This window comes from Cucumis sativus, chromosome 5 (assembly GCF_000004075.3).
Source record: "Cucumis sativus cultivar 9930 chromosome 5, Cucumber_9930_V3, whole genome shotgun sequence".
Classification (NCBI taxonomy): Eukaryota; Viridiplantae; Streptophyta; class Magnoliopsida; order Cucurbitales; family Cucurbitaceae; genus Cucumis; species Cucumis sativus.
In genome coordinates this window covers 750,407-761,601 of record NC_026659.2, presented here as the reverse complement: position 1 = coordinate 761,601, position 11,195 = coordinate 750,407, and the positions used below count along the sequence as shown (strand labels likewise).

Here is an 11,195-nt window from a genome sequence, read left to right as displayed (position 1 = left end):
AAATTTTAGTTCATGTATTTTTAACAAATCATCCAATTAGTCCATCTAGTTACTTTTATTTTTCATAAGAAAAAAATGGTCTCTATTGCATTCATCACGAAATTATATATTTTATTTTACAAACTTAGATAAAAATAATTTTAGATATATTAAAAGTATACAAAGATAGACAGGTGTGTATGTAGTAATAAAGGAAATAAGAAAAATATTAATAAAACATGGACCCATTACTAATGTGTGTATATGTATGTATGTATAGATTTCTTCTTTTAATTTTATGCTTTTTTTTCTTTTTCAATTCCATAAACTATAATTTTTTTTAGATTGAATTTTAATAGATATATCCTTATATTTGTTACACGTACGTATATATGTAGAGAAAACGACACCTAGGACTTTGTTTATGAGAAATTTATCATACATTGTTTAATTTTCTCCCAACATTATAATAAAAGATGTTTGCTTGTTCATATCACTTCCCATTTCATTTATGAAGTGTTAGTTGAAAATAATTGAGACAAAAGAGAATATTGTTTGGTTATTTCATATTCACCAAGTGTCGTCCAATATCCACCATTTACAAACAATATATCTTTAATTTTTTTTGGTCAGTTTATTTGTGAGTTCTAAATTTAAGGTTTGATTCAAATCCAATGTTAAAAATAAAACAACATAACTCTAACTATTATTAATTCTAATGTTTTGAAAGATGTACTTTTTCGTTAAGAAACTTAGGGTTATATTATAATTCAAATTTAAGATTAATGGTTAAACTAGATTAAATAAAATCATATTTTAAAAGTATAGTTATGTATATATGTCTATGTATGTTTCAAGTTAAAAGTTATAAAATAATAACGACAACTTTAAAGTTCTACGAGATCATTGTTAAATTGAGAATTTGAGTATACGATAGTGATAATAAAGTAGAATTCAATGTAATTTTTGTTACTTAAAGTATATGAACAAAATTGAAAAAGTTAATGAAAGAATTATACAAGGAAAGATATGATATATTATTTTTTTCATGTTTTATGATCTGATTCAAGAAGACTTTGGTAGAGGAAAAGAAATGTACAAATATTAGATTTTGACTATAGGGAAAAGATGTTTGAAATATCATACAATTCATCAAAATTGTCCATAAATTTTTCTATGAAATTTATTATGTTTATTCACTGTCAAGATTAGGCTGTGTGTGTGTGTTTTTCCTTTTCTTTTCTTTCTTCTTTCCTTCTCTCTTTAGAGTTGAATTTTTTGTCAAAAGTATTCATTTTCTTGGAAATTTCTTCCTTTATTCACTGTATAAATAAGGCAATATGGTATTTTTAATCATGAAGAAAAAACCCTCACCCATTTACAAATTTGATTGGAAAAGGCTGCTTCATGTGTTTTTTTATGTCTTCAACCAACTTGTGAAGGCAGATATATTCGAGCCTCGAATATCTGCGTGAATCAATTTTCAAAAGAATTCAATACGATAGACTTTACGAGTAATCGAGTTGTAGTTCTTAGTGAAGAGATGTTCGGGTGCATCTCATAATCTATCATATTCTTTTCAAAAAACATACCTACACTTGTGTTAGTGTGATTGTATTCATATGTCATAAATGATCAATTGAGCTAGGTTTACGTTGACATCATTTCATGTAAATGATTAAACATAACGATCAACTGATTTCATTTTTAACTTTTTTTCTTTTTTAAGATATATTTTCTCTTTGTAATTTTTTTTCTCTTTATTCAAGAATTAAGACATATTTTCCTTTTTATTCAAGATTGGGTCGAGAATTTTTAGCTTACATCAACTCCTACCGCCTTTCACTTTCACATAATGTAGAGAAAAAAAAAATCGATTGACTTAAAATTTTGGAGTTTTTTTTTAAATTCATTACACATGAAGTGTAAATATTTTGTCAAATGTTCTATTTTTTACGAATTTTGTTTGATTTATATCTTTGAATAGAAGTAACTAAAATAACTTATACTTCAGTAGTAATTACCTTAACTTTTGAGATCAAAGTTTAAACCACCGCACCTTCGTATATCTTATTTGTTGCACACAAAATATTAGTTATATATCATATCTAAACACTCTTCTTCATTTGTGAACTTCAAATAGGTAAAAGGTCTAACCAATGAAAGTTAATTTTAACCGAAAATAGTAACATTGTACGGACCGTTTAGACATGTGACCTCTCCAAACCATTTATTATGTGATATTACCAATTGACAAAAAAAAAAAAAACTGTATTAATCTCTAACAATTATTATTATAAATAGTGTTAATTGTGTGTTTTTATATAAAAAGTTAGTCTTCTTGAAGGTATAGACGTGTGTGTGAATACTAATTATTTTGGTAGTGTTGGGATATGCTATTCAGCTAGTTTCAAACATTGGCTTAGAGTGTTTGTAAAAGCCTTTTTCAATTTGATTTTGAATCTATGTTCGAGGGAATTGATCAAACTTCTATGCATTGGCCTCTAAAGATATATATATATATATATATATATATATATACACACACACACGATGGTATATATTATTTATTCATTGGAATGAGATGTTTTTAAGGTTCTAGTTAAAAACATGACAAAATAAGAACTAATAGTGAACAACATTATATCATTATAGAGATATATACTTGATAAAAGGTTAATATTTCCTAAAAAAAGAAAATCGATATCATTATTTAAGTGGTGTGTCGGTGGTATTTTATTACAAGAAATAATCGTTGAAAAGGTGGGTAACCTTTTATTATTTAATAAATTTAAACTTCCATCCTATATTCAACTTAATTAAATATTTTAATGAATAAATTTGATTAAACTAGAAGGTACAGTAGTGGGTGAACTTAAATTAACTTTTCTACATTTAAAATGAAAAGGGATTAGAAGGAAAAGTTAAAACAAAAGAATAGGAGGATTGTTCATACTGCATTAAATTATTAGTGATAAAAAAGTAGAAAATAAAAATGACTGATTTATCTACAATAATTTATATCTCACATGCAAACTTATCTTTTAGTTTGATTTAAAGTGTGACAATTTAATTTTTGAAACAAAAAAGGACACAATAAGAAGACAAAAAATATTTTGAAACTCTTCTGACACCACTGATCTTATCCAAATGCTGAATTTATCTGTCCTTAGTACATAATCAAATTAAAGTATACAATAACTTATGTGTAAATAATTTACATTAAATTATCTTAATTGCTCTTCTTTTCTTTTCTTTTTTAAGTTTTAGTTGGATTAATTAACTTTACAAATGGTCTTTACATCATCTTTATTCACATGGAAATTAAAAATGATTGCTCTTTCCTTCTTCACTTTTTTTTTTTATTTTTAAACTTAGCTTTATACTTTAATATATTTTTTATGGAAAAAAAAACTTTATGCTTTAATTCAATTATGACTAAACAATCAAACACATTGTAAGAAAATTGTTAGTTGAAAGCCACGTAGAAACAACACATCGTGATATGAACCCGTCAATGGCATCTTATTTGTATTTTATTTAGTCATTTTGATGTAATTCTTTTACTTTCTAATTTTATCTTTTTGTGATATATTAGGTAATTGGTATATAGAATTCTCAATGAAGTATATAGAAATCAAAATAATTGAAGATTAGAAAATAATGAAGGATGACGTTGTAAAAAAATTTGAATGTAGGACCTCTTTTTGAACTCGATTATGTGCTTTGATAATCCTAATATAGTTTTTTTTTTTTTTTTTATCAATTAAGAATATTCAAATAGGATTGATATCATGTCTTGTTTGAAATCTTTGGTTAAAAAGTATGTTATTTATCCCGAGAGTTTTGATCTTAAGACAATTTTTTTCTAACTCAATCTATCGTGGTTATCTATCATTAGTTGTCTTAAATATTATTTTAGTTACACACTGACATAGAAACAATCCACAAGATCCAACCAGGCGAAACCTTTCAAAGAGATATATAGGAACCATATCTCAAAAAACATAATCCAAACCTTTAATAACAAAAAAAAGAGCATAATTATTTAGACTCATAGAACAAAAAGAAATTAGAGGGGTAGTTAATTTCTAATAATATATCTTATAAGCATGGTAACCAAAGCATAAAGAGGACACAGTAATTTAGGGTTAGAAAAAGATAGATGAATTGAGATGAATATTAGGCAGATATATAGGTGTAGAGGGCATAGAAGAGTTAACATAAGAATGATGAATGAAGCAATGTGCAGAAGAAAAAGAGAGAGAGGAGAGAGGGAGTAGAGAGGAGAGAGCATGCAGTGTCCTAGATAAGGACCCCCTACCCCATGCCCTTTGCCCTTTGCCCTTTGCCCTCTGCCCTCTTGACCCTTTTACCCTTTGCCTAAACCCCATCCCCATGCCACTTTCTTATGCTCCCTATACCCTTAATCTTTATCTCTTGCCTCTACTACCCTACATTCCTTCCCATAAAACTACAATTTGGACATGGGCTCTCTCTATATATATATAGGTTATAGACTTTGAATTAATTATTCTTCTTTTCATTTTTATGGGACAACCCACCCACTACTAATTTTAGTTGAAGGGATGGACCAAATATGTTAATGAGATGCAAGAAATATAACTCTAACAGGACACACAAGAAAAATAGATTAGGAAATGTGTGCTTGTCTAATTCCCTTTGTGTGTCAATGGGGGTTTCAATTTAGTTCTTCCCAACCCCTTTTTCCTCTTTCAAGAAAAAAAAAAGAGTACTTTTTATCTTTATTGAAAATGTATTAAATCACCATTTAGTACCTTCAATGGTGAGGGTGTGGGAGATGATGATAGAACGGTGCTACGTTTATTGTCCAATCTAGTTGGATTATCCAGTGCACCTGTATCTGACACAACGCTACGTATTCTTTTAAAAAAATCATTTAATATATTATAATGTCTTTCAAGTTAAAAGATGACACATTATATTAATATTTAAAAAGATTAGGGTTTATACGCAGATGAAAACTGTTTACTTGCCTTCTCTTCGCTCTTGATATTCTATCCTACCTTCTTCAATACCTTCTTAAATTCTTTCTTCTATTCTTTAATTTATAAAACTACCGCGAGTAGTTTGGAGAAAAATCTCTTAAATCTTCTCCTGTAAATAAAATAATTAACCTATGAAACTACATATAAACGTAGAAAGGTCAAATATTCAACTATGGTTCAAATTTCTATAAATAAAGATAATTATTCAAGCATAATACGTCATGATAATAACAAAACAAAAAAAAAAAAAAAGACAAACAGGATAAATACGGGAATACAAACTTTTCTGTTGTCGCTGACTACAAAGAAAACAAACAACTTGATGTATTATTACTTTCTCAAAAGTTGAATGTTCGATCTCGTTACTTATAACTTTAATTATTGGAGTAAAAAAGGTAACTAAATTAGATAAGAATTGAAGATGAAGAATGAAGAAGGAGTGAGAGATAAGGTTAAAGAAGAACATTATTAAACAAAAATAATGTATAGAGTTTAAAAATGGGTATTTGAGATTTTGGGGTATACACATAGAAGAAGGGAAGAGGACCACGCAGCTTCCCTTCCCCCTCATTAATCTATTTTGGACCACGCCCTACACTTCACACACTATACCCTCTCTAACACTTGGCGGCTCTCTCTTATATATCCTTCTTCCTAGGACACACTACCCTAAACATTTATATATATATATACACACATATAACTCAAAAAAGAAACTATTTTTTGTAATTTTCATGCTAGGTTTTGAGAAAATTAGTTTGAATAAGTTTGCATGTATCGTTTTCCAACTTATCATTTGATGGTTTGATTAGGGGTGTTTGTATGATTTGATCATTCAAAGGATTCAATAATCTACTCAATAGGTTAGGTCTAATTTTCTTTTCTTTTTTCTTTTTAGTTAAGATTGATGGGTTCTCATGTTGAATACATTTTCTTATTCATCTATTTTAATTCCAACCTAAATTGCTATGTTGTGTAGCTTTGTTTAATGTTTAATTGACTATATATATATATATATATATGTTGGTTGATAAATTTATGTATATCATCCTTTTAAAATTATTATATAGTAAGATTTTCATCACCACCTTTATATATAAATAAAATAAAAGTAAATAAAACTTTTTAAAAATTTAAAAAGAAAGTTTTAAAGAGCAAAATGAGGAAAAATATTTACATTATACCTAGACAAACATTCATATGAATTAAACAAGCTAATTAAAAGATTGTATAATAATGTTTAAGTTAATAATGACATTAAATATCCATCTTGAATAATGTTTATTTGGATATTGGATTTTTTTTTCTTTTGTTTTGTTTTGTGAGTTTCAAGTGTCTTTAAAGCTTAAAATTATAAACCACTAAAGTGGTTGGCATCTCAATTCTACCAGCTAACCCTATTTCTTGATTTTAATGTCTTTAACTATATTATATCTTTTTCTTCTTCTTCTTCTTTTTTATTTTTGGAATAATTTAATTGGTTTTTTTTAATATGGAATAACTTAATTAAATTCAAATAGAGCTCTGCTGGAATACCTAATATATATGGTTAATTAAATTCAAATAGAGGTGGGCTACAAGTTAAATCAAATTGTATTTGATTTTATGAAGCTGCTGCTATTATGGTTTCTTTGTACTGTTTCTACATTAATGTCAATTTTTATATTCTACTTCTTTCTAAACAAAAATAATACTTATTTTATTTACAACGGGACAAAAAAATTGATTTTAAACCACAACCCTCTTGATAATAATTAACACATCCATGTTTATACCGTTTTGATCCCTTCCTAACACACTACTTCGTACATACATACATACATACATACATATATATCTTTACAACTAAACTTGTGTATGACTTTAAAGTTCAAAAGGGTCTAAAGTAGGGAATATCATGGAGGCAAAATTCATTTCTTCTTGCAACTACTACACTGTCATGAAGCAGTATTTAAATAACCGAAGTGGGCATAGTTCAACGTATATAGAGACTGGAGGTTTCATCATTCATGTTTAGGATGATAGTTGTAGTAAAAGAGTGGTTAAGGAAGGAAAGTAATGAGAATTTAAGGAGGAGATTGATGTAATTAAAATGAGAGTTGAGAAATTTGGTGGCGGCTAGAAGCACAGAAGCTCTATAGCTTCACGAGGACTTCAAAATTGTCCCCACAATGAACCATTGATTAATAAATATCATAGAAAGAAGAAAAATGAAATTTGAATTCAATTTGTTGTGTGTGTGATAAAGCCTACATATAATATTATATATATATATATATAACTCTTTCTTTAATCTATATACCATTCACTTCCCTACTTTAGCTTCATCCAAATAATACACATTTTTACTGTTAATTCACAAAAAGAGAATCACTTTCTTTTTAACTTCGAATAGAATATATATATATATATATATATATTGAAGAGGTAGGGAAGAAACATACTATAGAAAACTTAATAAATTATCCATCAGAATCATTCCTGCATATTTCAATTAATGGTTGAAAAGTTAATCAAGTTTGATATTTGTCTAACATTGTAACTTCTTTTACGAGAAGTGTTTTTTTTCCTCTCAAAGTAAATTTGTTTTGAAGGTTTTGGTTTTTCTTTCCTATGTGTTTGTCTTGAGAGGTTCGAAGTCTGAGTTCTTAAAGTTGGAAAAACGTTTTCTTTTTCTTGGTTTGATTCTCAAGATGAGTTTGAAAAGTTTTTTTTCTTTTTTCCTAAAAAATTTAAAATAAGAGCTTCTCTATTGTGGGCTTATCAATTGGATTTAGGCTTAGATTGGTCTTGAGCTTGGAATTGGATTTAGTTGGGCTTGGACCAAATTATTTAATGGGCTTGTTTTTGTTGGCTCGTTTAAATTTGAGCCCAAATACCATATTATCCTATTTAACTTACTTTTCATTATTTTATCAAAATGAAGAGCACAATGTGACATCATTTTATCAAAAAAATCACTACATACATGCTTCATAAAATCTCCTTTGTGATTTGGAAATCTTTATAAATAGTATAAGATTTTGTATGATTTTATCAAACTAAAAAGGACTAAATCTTGTTATAAACTATAAATATTAAATTTTATTCTTCTAAAACCATATGAAACAAATTTGTAATTTAACTTAAAAAAAATTATATAATTATTATTTTAGATTTTTATATAATTTATAATACATTGCATAATAATACATATTATATTAAAAATTAAATTAAGTTTATAACACGACGAATATTATAATTTAAAATTTTTTTATATGTTTTTTTAGTATAATTTGAATCACATATTTTAAAAATATCTTTTTTTTTTTTTTTTGTGAAACACAATATCTACTAACCTCAATAAATCTAAAATATCTATCAAACTTACCCTTTATCAAAGAGCGATAGTTATAAAACCATGACATACAATTTATTTTAAATTCAAATAAGTAGTATATGGAAAATTAATTACATATGGGATGACAATCATGAATCCTAGAATGTCTCCATCCTCCAACTAATAAATTAAACCCAAATATTTTTCTATCCTTTTACATAATAATATATATATATATGCTTTTCATTTTTTTGTACACACAATCCATTGTTATTATTTGTTTCTTACAAAATTATTGGTTTCTCCATACACAAAAACCATTTAAGACTACATAACACACACATCTCCAATGCCCCCCTCTTCTAGGCCACCTAAAACCACTGGCCATGCATGTAGTCCCACGGCGGCCGAAGCATTATTGAACCACCCACTTCCTCCCCCGGAATCCAGCTCTGCCGTCACCGCGTCAACTTGGCCGCTTGACGATGACGGTGGGTGGATGCCACCTTGAATAATGATGGTTTCGTTATGATTGCTGTTGTTGTTTGTGTTTAGATTATCCGTGGTTGAGCAACAAGTTGTTTGCGCCACCGCCTGCAGCACCCTCTGCCCCTTGCCGTCGAACAGCTTCGCCTTTAGGGCTCCTAAGAACCCGTCTTCTTCGATGCAGCCCTCCTCGAAAGAGAAAGGCGATTCAGTTGGTTGGTTAGCATCGCCTGCATCTACTAAATTAAACCAACCCCATAAACCAGAACCATGAAACGACTAAGTAATTGATAGAAAAAAAAATAGTTGACTGAGTTTGTATAATTGAAATCCCTTTTGTCACTATTTGGATTTATTTTTTTTATCTTCTTACAATAATTCTCATCTTTTTCAAGTAAAAGGGTTGCTAAATTTTAAAAAGAAATACAAGTTTTCAAAAACTAATTTTTTTTAGAATTTAAACATTAGTTTTCCTTCTTGAAAGTATTGGTAAAAAGTAGATGAACAAAAAGTGAGAAAAATAGGAGTGGGATGAGTGAATATATATATAATTTGATTAGAATCTCTCATTTTTGTTATATTGAAAAATTTATATAAAATTTTGGTTAACATTCCCATGTAATAAATAATTTTGCATTTTATATATTCATTCCATAACAATAGTTTAATCCTTACCAGCAGAGGTCGGAGGCAAGTACTCAAAGTTGGTGCGAGCATTGGAGCCACGGAGTGCCCGAGCAGCATCGTCGTAAGCCCGAGCGGCCTCCTCGGCAGTGTCGAAAGTCCCAAGCCATAGCCTGACCTTTTGGAGGGAGTCCTTAATCTCAGAGACCCATCGACCGGAGGGTCTCTGGCGAACTCCTACATAACGATGGTGGCCTCTTGATGAAGCCTTCTTTCTGCAGCTCCCCATGGCCATGGCAACCTTCAATTGTGAAGCTTTAATAGTTGAAAGGTAATGAAATAAAGACAAGTTAAAGCAAAATAATGGTGATGACCTAATTTGGAAAAACGTTAAAGTTGCAGGCAATGTTCCTTGTTTGTATCAATCAATGTGTTGTTTAATGCCTTAATTTCAATTGTTTACGATAAGCCCAAGTTATGAGAGACAATTTATGTGAAATGTTATTTGGGTTAAATAATTATGGATTTAATATCACTTCCACTTAATTCTTCTTACAAAATCGAACTTTAAGATGAAGTTCATATCAAAATTTATAGGTTAGGGATGAAAGTACCATTTTTAAAGTACTATAAATTACTTTTAATTTTAATCCACACATCTATACTTTCAATTCAATCTATTAGTTTAAACATATTGGAACTGTTTATCATATACTTTGCTGAATAAACATTAAAATAAATAAAGGATAAACTATAAGTACACATGAATTTATTGAACATAGTTTACATATATATATGAATGATTATTTAGCAAAATGGTGTAGGAAGAATTGGAGGGCCTAATTGAAATTTGTTGGAAGATGAAGTACTTGTCAATGAAATTTTGATATATAGACTTCAATTTGCTAAAGTGGAATTCAATTATAAACTGAAATGTAGTAATTAATTCAATTCCATGGACGACAACTTATTTATAGATATATATTGCCTTTTCCTTTTAATTTTCCTATTTATAAATATAACAATTATATTCGTATTCGTATTCCTACTCAATTTTGTATTCCTTTTACGTTTAATATATATATGTTCCTATCTTTTAGTTTTCAAAATGAATTGAATTATTTTGATTGAATTTACGATTATGTATATATTTGAGTTAAACCTTTAACAAGTTATTTAATTTTAATTTAAAGTTCTAAAATAGTATTTAATTTTTAAAGAAAAAGATTCAATAAAGGTATATATTATTTACAATATAACAAATACAAACCACTGTATGTATACATATATTGACACATATAATTTCACTAACTTTCTTTAAATTTTGTAACAACTTATTCATATAAGTTGATAGTTATAAATGACATGAAAATTAATTTACTTTTAAAATATTGTTACTAAAACTTGAGTAACGACTCAAAAGTAGTTTTTGGGAGTATGCTTGATAAAATAACGTCGAATATATTGATATTAAATTTTTATGGACTTGAATTGCGAACATTTCTTAGACTTGATGAAATCTTTACATCAGTGTAATGGTGAGTCTACACTATATCATTTTAATTCAGCTTTATTATTTTTTTTATTGTTATATGTTTATTGGTTCGGTTGGTTGACCTGAATACCGAAGCATTAACATTTTTTTATTTGGACACACGTCCTTTCTATTTAAATAAATCTTTGCTATCGATTAATTTTAGCCTTTGTTTTTTTTCATGTCAACGTTGTTTCAAAGTCATGAAGATGGATAGAACTCG

At 28.0% G+C, this 11,195-nt stretch overlaps 1 protein-coding gene across 3 annotated transcripts; it reads right to left on the bottom strand.

Annotated features, from left to right (window-relative positions):
* Window positions 1-8,484: 8,484 nt before the first annotated feature.
* On the bottom strand, window positions 8,485-9,739 carry LOC101211522 (ethylene-responsive transcription factor ERN1). Of its 3 annotated transcripts, none has more exons than XM_031885319.1 (2): window positions 9,490-9,739; window positions 8,485-9,053 (listed from the first exon to the last, which is right to left on the bottom strand). In XM_031885319.1, the coding sequence occupies exons 1-2, from the start codon at window positions 9,731-9,733 to the stop codon at window positions 8,656-8,658; spliced, it is 642 nt and encodes a 213-aa protein (XP_031741179.1). In that variant the 5' UTR covers window positions 9,734-9,739; the 3' UTR covers window positions 8,485-8,655. The 3 variants fall into 3 exon arrangements, with proteins under 3 accessions (XP_031741179.1, XP_004145964.1, XP_031741180.1); XM_004145916.2 differs by having other exon boundaries at window positions 8,485-9,050; XM_031885320.1 differs by having other exon boundaries at window positions 8,485-9,044.
* Between the last annotated feature and the right edge of the window lie 1,456 nt (window positions 9,740-11,195).